Here is a 15838-nt window from a genome sequence, read left to right as displayed (position 1 = left end):
TATGATTGGAGCTGGAACACTAAGTGGCACGAAGGCCTTATTCATGCATTTCTTAAATAAATATTATTATTTACAGTTTTTTATGTTTAACAACTCAAACGCAGTTTTGAGATGATTTGGATGCTTGAAAACTCATAAAACTTTGCACATGTATCAGAAGTGGTGAAAGTTTTATACCTGATAGTAAGTTGGTCTTGGGTGTGGCAAATTGGCTCAATTGCACCCCCTATAAGGTTTCAAAGTCAAAGCCCCCCAGCTTTAAATTTGACATTGATGAACGAAATTTTGGAAGGCACATGTCACACCTCCAGATTTTTTCTTTTTTAAGTTTCAAGTTTCAAGTTTATTTTATTTATATAACACTTTAAAAAGCAAACAGACCAAAGTGCTTCTTAAAGGCAGGCATAAGCTTACATACACACATACAAGCATAAAAGGATTAAAAAAACAACAACACACAATTCAAGCACACATTTAAAACCCAAAGAAATCAGATAACACATACAACAAATTAAACACAGTTAAAATAAAAGTGAGTCTTTAGATGCATCTTAAAAGTATCAAGTAATAGACTCAGTCTGTCTAATGGCCTCTGGCAGGCTGTTCCACAGCCGAGGGGCCACTACAGAAAAGGCCCTGTCCCCAGCCTTTGTTTGCCAATGAGAGGGGCTCTGCCAGCATGCCAAGGAGGGAGGATCTGAGGGGTCTGTTTGTAAGGGGTTAGAAGTTCAGAGATATATATGTGGGGGCAAGAGTCACAATCTATCCCCAACAGGAAACTGGCCATTTTGAGTTTTGTGTCCATTTTTAGTGCCTAGCAGATATGATCCCTAATCTGATCCATCTCACTGCTCATCCCTAAACCATCTAACCAAGTGGGTCTGTGGGTGTGTCCTGTAGATATTATTACAATATATATATTTTTCGCATTTTCTGCCATTTATGGACGCTATACTTGAATGAACTCCCCCTAGCAGATAAACCAGACAGGGGCATTACTAGAGATGTATGGATAGGGGGGTATTTGTCATGTCATTTTTCAAGTAGATCTATCTACAGACTTGCATTATCAACACAACGCACCCAGGGTTATGCATGAACAGTGAGATGGTAAGGGTTAGGGGTCACATGGGCATGTCATGTAGTAAAGTGGGTGTGTCGTTTAATATTGCAAGACTGCAGATAGACCCTTCTCACCTTTTTGGTCATTCACAGATGTGATACTTTTACAAACTCCTACTAGCAAGTGGCACCCCATATTTGGTCAGTAAATATAAAGACCTTCAAGATGCTAAACTGCAAAGCTTTTTGGCAACAGGAAGCAAGCCTTATGTTGCAAACTTCCTTTGTTTTACATGAAATTTAAAGGGTGTGGTCTACTTATGATATACAGAAACTTCACATCAACATTACATCAGTACATTTAATGTGTGTTTTCTAGCACCAAATAGTAGACACAGGATGTGATAGTTATCTCCTACATGCAATGTCCAATATCCATGAAAATGTATTTCCATGGTCAGGCAACATGCAGTAAATATATTACAGCATTATATAGTCATATCAAATATATACTTAATTTCCAATATGTCATCTCCAGCACCACATCTGCATACAGGAAATATTTACCCTTTCATACAGTGTCCGATAATCCTGAATATTCAAAGCCGCTGAGGAAGTACAACAATTATTGTTGTCTAGGTTCAGGTCAGACTTTCCCATTTATTCCATAACTTTAAGTTTAAAAATGTGTTTTTCTTCTACTTCCTACAGTTGAATGTTTGATCCGATGTCAATCATAGACCAGTATGTAACTTACACAAGTGTGATGTAGAAACTTAACACCTCCACTGCACAGACACTGAGAATGGACTACACACAGTGAACAAGGAGTTGCGTCCAGCAGTTCAACTTTTGAAATGACATATATTTGTATAATTATAACCATGATGTAATTTTCAGGGTTTTAATTTTCTTTCAGAAAAACCCTATCAGACTCAAATTATTATTCATAGTAGAGTATTTACATCCTAAAAACATGTCTGGAGGGGATCTTTTATCAGTTCAGTTACTTGTTGGCATCATCTTACATGCAAATGATCTATCTTTCCCAGTTCTTATAGAAAATATTGCCTTTAACTCTAAGCAGTTATGTCAACGTTTCCATTGAATAATTTATCTCAAGACAATCTCAAACTGTTGCTCTTTCTCTGGAGGATCAGCTTCATACCAGTTTCTTTGTATAGCTTTTTTCTGGGTATAAGTAGAATTTTAGATATCTATCTCTTCTTTGTACAGGCTCCTCAAGGTTCTCCAGGTACATTACAGAATAATAATTTCAAATATTAATTATTAACTATGTATTCAAACATAAGAAGGTTATTCAAAAACTCACTCCCAGTACATACATATCCACTAAATGATAATAAATAGGTAAAACAGAAAATAAACACAAAAAAGAAAAGAAGTTAAAGGGCAGCATTTATTTATTTTTTATTAGTAATATTGTTTAACTTTACAAAGAATATGATTTACGGTAAACTGAGCGAATTGATCTATAAGCAGTGCACTCTTTCACAACATGATGCTGTTGATGCAAATTTCACACCATACAATACAAAACCAAACAGCTAGATTTCCAAACACCTGCCTGCCGGTCCCAGACCTGGAAAGCTCATGATTCACTGCATGTTAGTGGTAACTTTGGTAATTTGATGAAAAGACGGGTTCACAATTAGTTTTAGGACACACTTGAAAAATTGTGAACCTGTCCTTTAACTGCAATTTTATAAAGAAGTTTCCACCACTTAAGTCTAATATCAACAAAGACAGACCTTGTATTACTATCTAATGTTGTGGTGCTACAAATGACTGCAAACAAGCTGAGTGCAGTGAATTGTGGGGCTGGGTAGTATTACTCCACAGAAGGAGCATGGTCTCACCCAGGGGCAAAATGAGTTGCTGGGACCCTATTAAGCCTTCTGTTCCTCCTACTTTGTGGAGTGTGTACACTTTTTCTATTTTCTCCCTGGTTAGAAATCCAGCCTTGCATAGGAGTAGTGGTTCATACATACACGATGTGCAGAAGGTGGTCGGTGGGGGTTAATTGGAGCCCTGCTGCAATCTCCATCAGGGTCCTCCAAACAGGTTTACCTAGCAATATGATATCTTCCATACTTTTAAAGATCAAGTCACATTACATAAACATTTTCTTGTCCTCTCTGCCTTTTTGAGAAATACTATAATCAGTTGGACTGAAAATCCATCAAACTTAACAAATGGTCCTTTTACTAAGTGCTGTCAATACCACTGTGCCTCACAGCATACTTCAACAGAATAAATCTTACACTGCAAGCCAAAGGATAATTGAGTTGACATTACAAGAGGAAGATTTACACTACAGGTGCCTTGTACAGCATCTCTCATGAACTAGTGAGAAATTGGTGGTGCACAGTTTTCCAGACAGGCTCCTTCATCTCATGCAGCAGCTTTCTGCCTGTTGTGTTTGGCAAACCACTCGTCACTTTTATCTTCTGCCATAGCCTAAAAACATGTAAAAAAGCATAAAGAGCACACACATGGTGAGTATCTAGTATCATATTTAATGTAGACAGTAAAATATTGGAGCAACACCAACCTTATCAAGCAATTCATTTCCTTTGGGATCCACCATGGACAACTGCCTGAATGCTTCATCTCCAACAAAGCAAATCTCATGGCAATCCTAAAACAAACATTACACTGTTAAAATGTTCCATGGAGACTCAATGATTGCAGCATTATTTAGGAAAGGCACTTACTGGGTCAGCCAAAATAACCACTTCTACTGTAGCTTTTCCAGGAGTGTCCAAGCTGACTAATGGGGTGAGAATTTTTTGATTTTCCTTTTTCATCAAAGCTTCAAGGTCAGGCAGCTGAGGAATGTAACAAAGTATAAATGATGACAATTAATATAATGATCACGGTTCTCCATTATTAACAAACATAGGGATAGAACCATGAAATGATACTTTACTTGCTCCCGTGGGCATGAAAATGCTATCCTGCCAAATGCTGTTCCATGATCTACGGTCCCACAGATATCATGAAGCTCCAGTTTACACTGAAAAAGATAAAAAAAAATAATGATTACATGCAGATATAAATGAATTTATTCTAGGAAATTTTGCAAACAGAGAAATCATTGATATCTTTTCTTTAACTCACTTGAGTGTCTCCAAATCCCATCAGCACTGTTTTCTTGTCCTCATTCTTTTCCACCACCTTCATTCCCAGGAGTGTAGTCCAATAGTGGGTCGACCTCTGGAGGTCTGATACTCCGAGACAAACCTTCTGCACAGGGTCTGATAACATATAATAATGTGTTTTCATTGTTTAAAAAAAAAAAAAAGATAATAATGTTTTACTTTTTTCCAGTATACTAAAATAAATATATATATATAACTGATTTTTTGATGAATCAATTATGCATTACTAAATAAAGTAATTTGGACACAAAGTGATCAGTGTCAGAAATGCATATTTAGTTGAATAATAAATAAATAAATAAATAAAATTACTTATTTCAAAATACATTTTCTGTATTGATTGATTAATCAATACAGAAAAAAAAACAAAAAAACAAATTAACAAAAATTAACAATCAATTTTAGGTCATTTATCGAGAAAAAAATGCCTAAACATATCTCTGGTTCCAGCACTTTTTTCTCAATTTTACATAATTGTAAACTGAATATCTTTGGCTTATTGGAGTGTTAGTTGTACATAAGTTACTGGGAACATGTGATGGAATTTGTCCCTATATTATCAACTAAATGATAAATCGAAAAAGAGATAGATTGATTAATCCTTATTTAAACAGGTAGTCGCATGCAAGTGAGACCCGTGTAAAAGAATAAATATATATACAGTTTAAGCACAGACAGACAGACACACAGATAATTCAGACATGCCTGACATTATTGTCACATTAAGAAAGGTATTTACAAGAGGGAATGCGAATATATGAATACAACCTTTTTAAATACTAAGATGAAGCGATAATGAAAATAATCATTAGTTGCAGCTCTAAAACCAAGCAACTCTTTGCTTTTTTGATGTTTTAACAAGCTCAGGTGTGGTAGTTTTTCTTAATAAATGGGATCAAATACAAAATTAAACAGTTTTCTATATTAAGCTCTTTTTGCGCTTGAGGTTTCTTCCCATTAAAGGAGAGTTTTACTTTGACACTGTCGCCAAGTGCATTGCTCATCTCTGGAGGAATATGGTCTAGACTTGCAAAGTGCCCTGATATAACTTATGTTGTGATTTAGCGCTATACAAATTTAACTTGACTTGAGCACTGGATAATTCACGTAGATAACTTTGCATGCAGGAGAAAGAAGACAGACAAATGAGGCTTGTATAAGTCACCATTGGGAGGCTGCTCTTTGTCCAGCAGGTAGAAGGGATACCCTCCTGGAGCCTGTGTCAGGTACAGAGCTTCTCCTACCTCAGTGAGAGGCCATCCCAGACGCTTTGCATTGCTTACAGCCTGGCTCGACTGCAGAGTGAGTCCCTGAAGTCAACACATAGATGACAATTTAGTTATTCAAGCAACATGCACACCTATATGTATGTTGTTGTCCTCTGTGGAGGTCCCAAATGAACTCTCACCTACCAAGAAGTCATTTCCGAGTTGATACTCCCCCACTCCATAATTGTAGGTCAGTTCAGCTACAAAATGATCATCTTCTGGGCCAAAGCCAATCATTGTCTTGCTCCATTTTCCATCGTAAGGGCTGTAAAGTAACAAGATGAAGGCAGAGTTAGCATTTTGATGTTAACAGCTGCATGACTGTGTGTTACACTGAGTACAAAGTCCAGCTTGTGTGAGATGTCTCATATGTAACTTACCCATTACACGTCGCTTTGCAGCCTTCCTCAAACTCTTCATGGCGTAAAATCTGTAAAGAGTAGAACATAACATTCAATATGGAAACACTGCAGTTTGTTCCACGCACATAATACAAGAGGAATTGCAACACATTGTGTTTTAGATTAGCAACATCAACATTAGTCACATCCGGTCATTACAGGAAGCAATTACCTTCATGCCCAGCACATCTCGATAAAACGTGGCTGTTTTGGTCCTGTCACCAACTTTGAAGACGAAATGCAGAGCTCGTCTCAAAGCCATGTTTCTGGATAGATGTTATGATGTCTGAGCAGGGAGCGATTAAGCTTCCTGCTGATCGATTTTTCTGTGGTCGATTGGAGGAAAGTAAACAGAAATAGTGGGCATGCTGGATAAAAACTGATCTTAATTACATAAAACGTGTTTACAAACGTAATAATGACTTAAATTATACTAAAGTAAATTACTTCAAATGACTGTCTTATTGTAAATGATCAGCATTAGTATTAGTGGTATCACCAACATCTCGCTGTCAAAACGTATCGATGAAACATTTAAAATAAACTAGTATATAGTATATTTAATATCGAAGCCAATTTCCGCCAATGTGACTAAAACAGATCCTGTAAGTCAATATAATGAGAAACCTTCTCAATATAATGACAAAGTAACTCAAAATAATGAGAAACTATCTCAAAATAACTAATAAGTCACGAAGTCATTATTTTGAGATACTATGTTTCTTTTACATTGAACAATTTTAGATAAGATAAGGTGTATTATTGATCCCCCTTGGGAGAAATTCAAATTGACACAAGCAGTATACAGTGAAAAAACAACAACGCGTTAGGGTGAAAGTGGTCAAATAAAATGAAATAAAAATAAATAAAAAATAAAATAAATAATAATAGATACAGTAAACAATCTCTGTGTAAATAAATCTGCAATATATATAAATGTGCAATATGCAGAAGTTCCTGAGATTATAAACATGTGTGCAATGTTCCTGGGAGTAAGAACAGCATCAGTCTTTTTTTGTGGCTGCTTGTGTTTTTGTGATCATTTCATTTTATTTTTTCCAAATACTCCCTGTACTGTTTTTTCTCTATTATTACTGTGCTGTTAATAAATAAACCTTCTTGATGAAACGTTTAAATATCTCTTCTTGGTGATAAAGCCCCTCACATTGTATGAGTTACAAACATTATCCTAGAAACTAAAATAAACTTGGATTCATGAATGTAGTTTAGTTTAAAGCTACTCTACAACAACTTCATCTGCACCTGATCCTAACTCCAGTCCAGTAGGCGGCGTTAATGCATTTATAAACTATAATTTTTCCTAGGACGGCGAAGTCATGACCCGCCCTACTCTGACTCTGATTGGCTTACCGTGATATTATTAACCAATCGAAGGCAGAGTAAGGCGGGTCATGGCTTCACCGTCCTAGGATTAAAACAAATCTTTCTGGTGGCGGTATGTAGGTTAGTTTACGCGTTATAAACACAATCCTGTGAGATGAGCGAAGAAGAAACGGGGCAAAATGGCAGCATCCTATGCGAAAAACGTGATATGTGCCCTCTCATTAAACAGAAATGCTCTCCTAACAAGAAGTAACAGCTTTATAGTGGAGTCAAAACGCTATGTGAGAGGACTGAGAAGGACACCTTTCAAAGTGTTACTACCTGAAAACGAGACGGGAGAAGTGTTGAAGCAGTCTGAGCCAGCAGTGCAAAGCATGAAGAGGCAGAAGGAGTTGAAAGTCACTTCATCTACAGGAGAGCATCCCGGTGAAAGTGACCTCTTTAGGGCGAGTGGCAGCCTGAAGTCTGCTCATGTTGCTGCTACAAAGGATCACATTGATGGGCTGCGCTTTGAGAGGGCTTTACCGGGTGATAAAAGACTGGGGTGAGTGTCACAGTGTGTGCCAGTCATGTCACAGTGAACTTGTAAAGGAAAAACCTAAATTTAGTGAATATCAGGTTGATAACCTTCCTTACACTGCTAGATAACGACACTTACCGTAATATTCGTAATGTTTGGATCAAATCTCCCACTAACAGTGTGACGGTTCAGTGTTCTTAAGCTTAAAACGATATTAAAGTGCTCAAATGAACACTAATATAGTTTTTTCTTGCTGTAATCATTCCTCTTGTTCTTACTGGCTATTAGAAGATCCTTTCATAATGCACTTTTACGGCAAGTGCTTGGGTGCCAAAATCCACAGTCTTCCATCTATGCAAAAAATGTATGTGTACATGTAAAAGTTTATCTGAAGCTTCAAATGAGTCAAATCATGTAGATATCTTTCAGGCGGCAAAGTTCCTCTTTTTGTTACTATACTTCCACCACAGCTCAACAGGCAAACACAAAGAGGGAATTTGATGCTATAAAGACTATTATGTGGCAGGTATCCACTTGATATGAGCCTCATATAAAAAAGGTTTTGCATACAACCAATGTTTCCTGAGGGAGGGACAAGGGGTATAACATCAGTATGGGGATTGTGTTCTCACAAGATTAACCAAGGAACCTTTTTCAAAATGCCTGTCAAGGTAAATGAGACTGTATCCATCCCCTGCGCCTACAAGAGACCCTGTAGTCTCTGATCTTCAATCTATACTATACTTCATCAGGCCAAATAGGTGGTGAAGGGCTGACCAATGTTGTGTCTTGTTTCTCTTCCTGAGGGAACATTGGTTATACATTAGGTCCATTTCCCTTTTGGTGGGTACACTTGGTACAGCACATCAGTGTGGGGATTGTAGCAGACCCCACTCAATCCCTTTCTAAAGGGATTTCACTGGAGGATTTCACTAGGAACACACTAAGAAAGTAAGATGTTTGCTCCATCCCTTTATAAAGGCATGTGTGTTAACCGTGATACACAATATATGGTAAAATACCAATTTGGCCAAGTTATCAATACTTTGTTGGATGACGGACGCCACAATTATAAACTGAAGGTGTCTGTTCCATTACTGTCTGCAGTAGCAGCAGAGGAGTGAGATGTATATCCTCCCTCCTGCTCTTTGCTGTAAACACACGTAGTTATTAGTGAGCAGCTGCTCTCATGTCTCCCTGTTTGGCAGAAACAAGGAAGACACTGCCTTGGGTCTTGAGGAGTTGTAGCATATATTCACCAACACATAACTTAAACTCTACAAACACATGTTAGCTTGTTAAACAGGTATGTAAAGTGGTTATATTAGTGAAGCTAAACAAGTGCATGTTAGATGGGCTAAATGTAGCAAAGCAGCTTGTTAGCAAACTAAACAAGTGCTGAGTGGAGAACCTTTGTAGCAACGCCTAGGGCAGGGAGCTAGCTCACCTCCAAGCAGGCAGATAAATTACTAGCAAGGGTCTTACAAGAGCCATGTAATGTGAGGTGAAGAGCAAAAAAACGGAGGAGTAGAGAATGTTCAGAGCATTTTGTAACCTCAGGGGAAGGCAGGACTTCTCCTGCCTATGACAGTCTCATGCTATGTTTGCCTAGACAGACATTTTTAAAAAGGTACATCAGGTTGTTCTTATGAGGATGCAATCCCCATACTGATGTACCAAGGGTGCCAACTGAGAGGGAACATACCTGCATTAAAGTTGTTATTTTCTGTTTTTGTGAAACTGAGGTGAAAAAGGTTCAACTTGATTTTGAAGGCTGGAATTTGTGGCACTGTTAAATTGTGATGTTTGTTACCAAGAGTTTCAGCTATTTTTGGTCCACAGTTGATACAATTTTAGAGAAACAAACACAAAACAATCAACAGTATCACAAACTACAGTCTCAATAGTGACCATAAACTTGACTGAAAGTGATTATAACCCTTGGGGAGGTTGGATTTCTATTGCAGGACAGCTGCATAACACTCTTACTTTTTGTACTACCTAATAAACAATAGATATACCAAATAAACTGGCAACAGAGTGTTTGAATGATGTGTATATTTACCTTACTATTTGTACCAAGCATCTTTTTAAAGGACCTTGTATTCATTTATTTAGAGTGTACTTTTTCTCAGCCAGCAGTTTCAGTTAGTCCTTTTTGATAATATAGGCCAGATTTAATTTTCTATTATTCAAAATATTTCCAAATAGTGATCATTTTACACACTGACAGTTCACACTGCTACTGACAGTTCATTCCCCTCTGTCTCCCCCTTCTCTCTTGCCTGTCCTGCAGGAAGGTAGTGAGTGTTGCCCGTTCCAGGACGTTTCGGGAGCACCAAGGTAAAATCCTTCTGGAAGGTAGGCGTCTGATCTGTGATGCCCTGAATGCTGGTGCCAGGCCACAGATGGTGTTTTTCAGTACTGTGGATCGGCTCCGAGAGCTTCCCTTAGACAAGCTGAGAGGGGCTACGTTAGTCAAAGTCAAATTTGAGGACATCAAGATCTGGTCTGACCTTGTGGCCCCACAAGGAGTGATAGGTAAGGGTCACATATATGTGGTTTGATTCATTATGAAGGACACATACTCACAGGTATTGTGTTTTTGTTGACTTCTACTTTGTTTTTGCAGCCATATTTTCTCGCCCAGACCCGTCACGGCTGAAGTTTGTAAACACAAGTCATTCAGTGCCATTATCTCTGATATGTGACAACATCCGAGACCCTGGCAACCTTGGGACTATGCTGAGATGCGCTGCTGCTGCTGGGTGCCATAATGTCCTGCTCACCAAGGGTATGCTCATGTAATCAATTCGAAGTGTTAACTCCACCCCTAGATAATGTCCATGACTCTTTATTAATCATTCGTTTATATGTCACCAACAGGTTGTGTTGATGCTTGGGAGCCTAAAGTACTGCGTGGAGCAATGGGCGCTCATTTCCGTCTTCCCATTTATCCCAGTTTGACCTGGGACGATATTGAAAATCATCTCCCAAAATCTGTGACTGTCCATGTGGCTGACAACAGCTGTGACAGAAGTAGAGAAACTGAGGATGTGCAAGTTAATGCATCCCACAAGCCCTCCAAAGCAGGAGACTATGGCTGGGTCAGCACAAAGAATAATCCAAACAACATGCGCTACCAGGAATACGATCTTGATTCCGACTCAGATTGTGAAGATGTGGGACTTTCAATCCCCAGAGTGGACTCCAAGCTGTACCATGAAAGCTGGGCTCAGAGTCCTACTGCTCTTGTGGTTGGCGGTGAGACACATGGCCTCAGTCTAGAAGCAGTCCAGCTGGCCAAGAAAACGTCCGGTCAAAGGTTGTTCATCCCTATCGTTCCTGATGTGGACAGCTTGAATTCAGCCATGGCCGCCAGTATCCTTTTGTTTGAGGGCAGGAAACAACTATTAAAGTTAATTCAGACATCTGGAAGGAAATGGAAATCTAATGCTGAGCAGCAGTTTTCGTGATGTTCCCTCTAAATGTCAGTATTGTATGAGATTTTCTGTGTACATTAATTCTTACTACTACAGACAGTAAGAATAATTAACAGAATAATTAAAATGTCCATTATACATCCTGTTCTACAAATAATAAAGCACTGAATTTCAATCAGGGATTTGTGACGTTTGTCTGAATTTATGTTTTGTGTATGGTTTTTTTATGGCTGCATCTAAAAATTTTTTTCATTATTGGATTTATCTGCCAATTCTCTTGAATAGTCATTTTGTCCTTACAATGTCAGAAAATGGTTTCCTAGAGCCCAAAGTAGCATCAACCCAGAACCAAAAGCTTTTAAGTGACAAAGAAAAAAATGGCAAATCTTCATATTTTAGAAGCTGGAACAAGGAAATGTTTGATAGTTAAAACATATCTATCAAAATTGTTGCTGATTCTGTCAGTCCACTGGTTGAGGAATCTTTTCAGCTTGATTTTCTTCTATCTGCAGGCTTGAATATCTCTGAATTCAATGTGAAAAAATGTTAGATGCATACAAGATGCACTGTGAGGTCAAATGTTTCCACTTGCAATTTAACAAAATGAGTCCATCTGCATACCATCTCCTATAATAAATGTAAGATTTGCCTTGAGTTGAGCCTGTAAGTTGTAGGTCTTACAACAAAGGAGCTGTTGAGTCATTGCATTGTGTGCATTTTACATATCCAAGAGCTAACTTTATTCATAGAACTTAACAGGAACAGAAATTTGTGCTTGCCAGTGAATTTTTAATGGGTGTGAAGTCATGACTGAAGATACAACCCGGGATTAACAGAATATAGGGATTTATACATTCAACACTTTAAAGAATGCCTTTTTTTGTGCCATCAGTTATAACCCGGCCTTCTCATTACGGGACCTTCACAGAAAATCCTCATAATGACTTTGAGATGAGAACCACCATTAACAGCTGGCTAGAGATGACTTTCACTCACATCATAAAACACACAAGACACAGGGGCTTCAAAACATCAGTCATTGGTCTGTTACAAGCAAGTATAATGTGTTCTTTAATGTATGTGCACCTGTCATACTGTTTTTTTATGGCCATAAAGGCTTACGGCTACATCCAACTGAGTATGTGTACATATGAAATGCTGCAATTTTTTTAATTCTTTCTCATCACTGTTCAGAAACCAAAAGTAACAAGGATAAGCTGAATAAGTAGGTCCATTGGGTAACTCTCTGGTTTTCTCTAGAATTCAGAAATGCTATTGATTGGAAAATAATACAAATACTTTTCTTGAGGCCAAAACAAACAACAATCTCCATATATATTACTATAGGGACTATAGTCAATGCAAGGCACCACAGGAGAAAGAGAGGACATGTTTAAAAAAATGTTAAAATGTCAGTAAAAAGTGAGACATCTCTCTAACAGTCTGACAGAGTCAGGGGGAGGAGTGGGAGAGATAGGAGGCTTAGAAGGGAGAGGGGCATAGGGTTTGATGATGGAGTGAGTCCCATATACTATGTCCGCTTCCTATTTGGACTTCTTCATTAAATGGGCTCTGGTTTGAGCTTTTCACCCAGGAAGTCGTTGACAAATTGCTCCACTACGGCCGGCGTTATCTCCTCAACATCACGAACATACTTGGCGCGGGCTGACATGTCCAGGATTGTGAGCAGAGGAGCTGCCTCTGGGAGGTTAGTGTAATCCCGCAGGGAGTCGCTCATGTCATCCTGTGGTAAAAGAGGGAAAAAAATCATTAGCTGTAATATCACCATGGTACATTCCTCACAGATGACACTATGAATTATGTGTTTCACTGCTGCTCATCGGTTCAAACTTGCTTTTGGAGAAGAAAACTAGGACAGTGCCCTTTACATGAAGTATGCCAAATTAAGATTACCACATACAATTCAGCACTAACTGGCATAATCTTTATTAATTTGCACTTCTTGAAAGAGAATAATAAACTATCTCTTCTCCCGTCTTCCTGCAGGCAGCCTGCCTAGAGAGACTAGAGAGCTGGTGCTTAGTCACTCCCTCCTGCTGTGTGCAAAGACGGGAACCAGGTGGGGTCCAACATCTCTCACTTCACGTCAGACATCTGACGCAGCAGAGCATTTGAACGGCACATGTGGGCGGGAGAGAGAGCAGTGCACAAACTTGAGAAAGAATATGTTCAAAGTGGATTACTGCTGGATTTGGTGGGTACTCCAGTTTTATCCATTTGTAGTTTTTTTATTAAAAGGGCTTCACCCATGTTCTGCCTGAGGCTTGATGTCACCCTCCACCCTTTAACATGTCAGGATTATGTCAGGATTACAATCCCTTTAACCACAGAATTAATTACCACCAGACAGGCAGGCAGGCAGGCAGCAGCAATTTCCAAACAAGCTTCAAAGGATCATTAATTATTGAGTCTAAATAAGAAATTACACTGCTTCATAATTCAGCTTCAGTTCCAGGCGGGAGTGCATCTGTAGTTGGCATTCCTACATTGACATTGATCTTCTCTGAGTCAAATGGATTTCATGCGTCATGTTTTATAAGGTCATACAGTTCACTTATTAAATGGGATATTCCTCTACAGCTACTATCATTTGAGACATTCTCCGCTCCTCATGACAGCATGACCTGGTTTCCCTGCGACTAAGCTTGTTGGCTCAGAGGGAGAGTTACAAAGATTAAAGATCAGTTTCATATGGAAAAGATTATGTTGAAAATGCAGAACTAACAAGAAAGGGCCAGAGGGTGGCAGTAAAACAAAGAGTTGGGCCCCTCAAAGCAGGAGAGCCTCTGATGTTAATACTGTTAGATACTGATTCAAATGTCAAAACAAAGTCAGAGAGAGAGCGACTTTGGATGGATTTCCTGCAACATATTCTCACACTCGAGCCTCGCTGTTGTTTCTTTCCCTTTATCAGAAAACCCACAGCTATTCTTGCTAAACGGATCAAACCACACAATCAGCTCTCAAGACTTCTCATTGAATAGCTTGGCTGTACTGCTACCTAAAAAGGATAAATATGCCAAGATGAAGTCTGTGACCTCTACTTTGCAAAACTGCTAACAGATGGAACAGATGAGTTGCAGCGTGGTATTTGGTTGTCGGCAGCTAACTTCCTCTGAGCGGAGCCCATTTTATTATGCTGCAAATCACCTTATATTGACCACTTAATACTCACAGATGTAAGCTGTCACTAAGGACAATGTTCTTACGAGTGAAAAATACTGTTCGATTCTCCAAGTACAAATAGAGCCTTTCCCTTGCTTCCCTCTCTTTCAGCCGTATGACTCGTAGATTACAGATCATCGAGTTTTGCAGTGTAAAGAGACCACAGAGAGAGAAATTCCGCAATCTGTCAGCGTGGCCTTTCCAGCCTCTCCGATATGAGAAGATATAATCTCTGCTTCGGCCTTCGCCTCTGTAGGAATTCATGCATCTTCTTTTGTGTGGCTTGTGTAAACTGCTTCTCCTGAGGTGCAGCTATTCCAGAGGACCTCCCCATCACCGTCTCCCCGCCCTGCAGCTCAGCTCAGAACAAAAAAGACAAAGGGCCTTTTTGCTATAGCCTGAACTCACTGCTGTGATAAGGCTCAGCGTGTGTTTACCGTGTGGAACCTGCTGGGCCATGTCAGGCTTATTCTGATTATTGATGTACTGTGGCATTTCACAGACGATGACCATCTGATAAGGCCTGAACTGATAATGATAACAAAGCGGCCCCACATGCAGGGCTGCTTCCATCAAACTGGACAACTTTGATGTCTTGAGGAATGAAATTCTGAATATTATCTTTAAATGTGATATATTAGAAAGCAGACAGTAGCGAGATGACAGTATATGAGGGGGGAGAGAGATGGGGAACACCATGTAACAAAGGTATCCAGCCGTGCTTGAACCAAGGCTGCTTCGGTTCATCATCAGTGCCTTAAAACCCAAAACTGCCAGGGCACCTCAGATTATGGATATTCCTTATAGCACATCAGTCCATACTGCTATAGGACATACTGAAAATACATTATTCCCTAATGTTAACAAATATGAGATAAATTCTCAGCAGATTTAACCTCATTAACTCTGCTAGAACAACAGCGTCCACTAGTAGTCCCTCTCTCCCTTTCTTGTGGTTTTGCTGTAATCAGGAAGACCTTGCTTTTACAAAAATATGGAGTCTTCAAAAATCCCCCAAAATGGTCATACTGTGTCCCACTTCAAATTTGAGGCAGTATTCACCGGTATGTGATTTATAGCCTCTTATTGCCCTCAGCCTTTACAGACATTTTCTAAATGTTTGCTGACTTCAAAGACTTCTACTCTATTTCTGTATCAACTAAAGTTACACTTTGGGAGGCTTCCTTTCTGGCAAGACATTATTTATTAATATGTGGTTTAGAGCTGTAACCATTTTCTTTTGAATATATTGTTTCACTTTTTGCTCCAAAACAGGGATCTAGTGGAAGAGGTTGAACAATTAAAGAACATCTCTTGAGCTACAAGAGGTATAAAACCTATGTGCCAAGAGAAAAAATAAACTGATAATAGGAAAGAATTTTTGATGTTGTTTCTGAGGAGTATATGTACATCTGAACCAAATTTCATG

At 38.9% G+C, this 15838-nt stretch overlaps 3 protein-coding genes across 5 annotated transcripts in view; 1 reads left to right on the top strand and 2 right to left on the bottom strand.

The window, feature by feature from the left end:
- Positions 1 to 2477: 2477 nt before the first annotated feature.
- glod4 (glyoxalase domain containing 4) lies at positions 2478 to 6223 on the bottom strand. The gene is made up of 9 exons (XM_062419677.1): positions 6089 to 6223; positions 5896 to 5945; positions 5660 to 5780; positions 5413 to 5557; positions 4207 to 4343; positions 4016 to 4102; positions 3801 to 3914; positions 3638 to 3724; positions 2478 to 3543 (listed from the first exon to the last, which is right to left on the bottom strand). Exons 1-9 carry the CDS (start codon positions 6176 to 6178, stop codon positions 3478 to 3480), a joined length of 897 nt encoding a protein of 298 aa, XP_062275661.1. The 5' UTR covers positions 6179 to 6223; the 3' UTR covers positions 2478 to 3477.
- A 1205-nt stretch (positions 6224 to 7428) lies between these two features.
- Positions 7429 to 11529, top strand: mrm3a (mitochondrial rRNA methyltransferase 3a). Its single transcript, XM_062419672.1, has 4 exons — positions 7429 to 7804; positions 10077 to 10321; positions 10413 to 10574; positions 10667 to 11529. The coding sequence occupies exons 1-4, from the start codon at positions 7440 to 7442 to the stop codon at positions 11254 to 11256; spliced, it is 1362 nt and encodes a 453-aa protein (XP_062275656.1). The 5' UTR covers positions 7429 to 7439; the 3' UTR covers positions 11257 to 11529.
- A 462-nt stretch (positions 11530 to 11991) lies between these two features.
- Positions 11992 to 15838, bottom strand: part of nxn (nucleoredoxin) — a 59067-nt gene continuing 55220 nt past the window's right edge. For all 3 annotated transcript variants that reach the window (XM_062419674.1, XM_062419675.1, XM_062419676.1), the window contains exon 8: positions 11992 to 12967. In XM_062419674.1, coding sequence (XP_062275658.1) covers positions 12785 to 12967 — 183 coding nt within the window. In that variant the 3' untranslated portion in view covers positions 11992 to 12784. The remainder of the gene's footprint in view (positions 12968 to 15838) is intronic.

The sequence above is a fragment of the Scomber scombrus genome, chromosome 5, assembly GCF_963691925.1.
Source record: "Scomber scombrus chromosome 5, fScoSco1.1, whole genome shotgun sequence".
NCBI classification, from domain to species: Eukaryota; Metazoa; Chordata; class Actinopteri; order Scombriformes; family Scombridae; genus Scomber; species Scomber scombrus.
This window is presented reverse-complemented; position numbering and strand designations above follow the sequence as displayed.

Excerpts from the sequence above, each read along its gene's own strand:
- glod4 (XM_062419677.1), bottom strand. The coding sequence starts at position 6,178 with ATGGCTTTGAGACGAGCTCTGCATTTCGTCTTCAAAGTTGGTGACAGG. Across the intron at positions 4,344-5,412 it reads CAAAGAGCAGCCTCCCAATG|ACCCTGTGCAGAAGGTTTGT; the intron begins GTGACTTATACA and ends ATATGTTATCAG. Across the intron at positions 3,725-3,800 it reads TGGTTATTTTGGCTGACCCA|GATTGCCATGAGATTTGCTT; the intron begins GTAAGTGCCTTT and ends TGTTTGTTTTAG.
- mrm3a (XM_062419672.1), top strand. The coding sequence starts at position 7,440 with ATGGCAGCATCCTATGCGAAAAACGTGATATGTGCCCTCTCATTAAAC. Across the intron at positions 10,322-10,412 it reads GGCCCCACAAGGAGTGATAG|CCATATTTTCTCGCCCAGAC; the intron begins GTAAGGGTCACA and ends TTGTTTTTGCAG. Across the intron at positions 10,575-10,666 it reads TAATGTCCTGCTCACCAAGG|GTTGTGTTGATGCTTGGGAG; the intron begins GTATGCTCATGT and ends TGTCACCAACAG.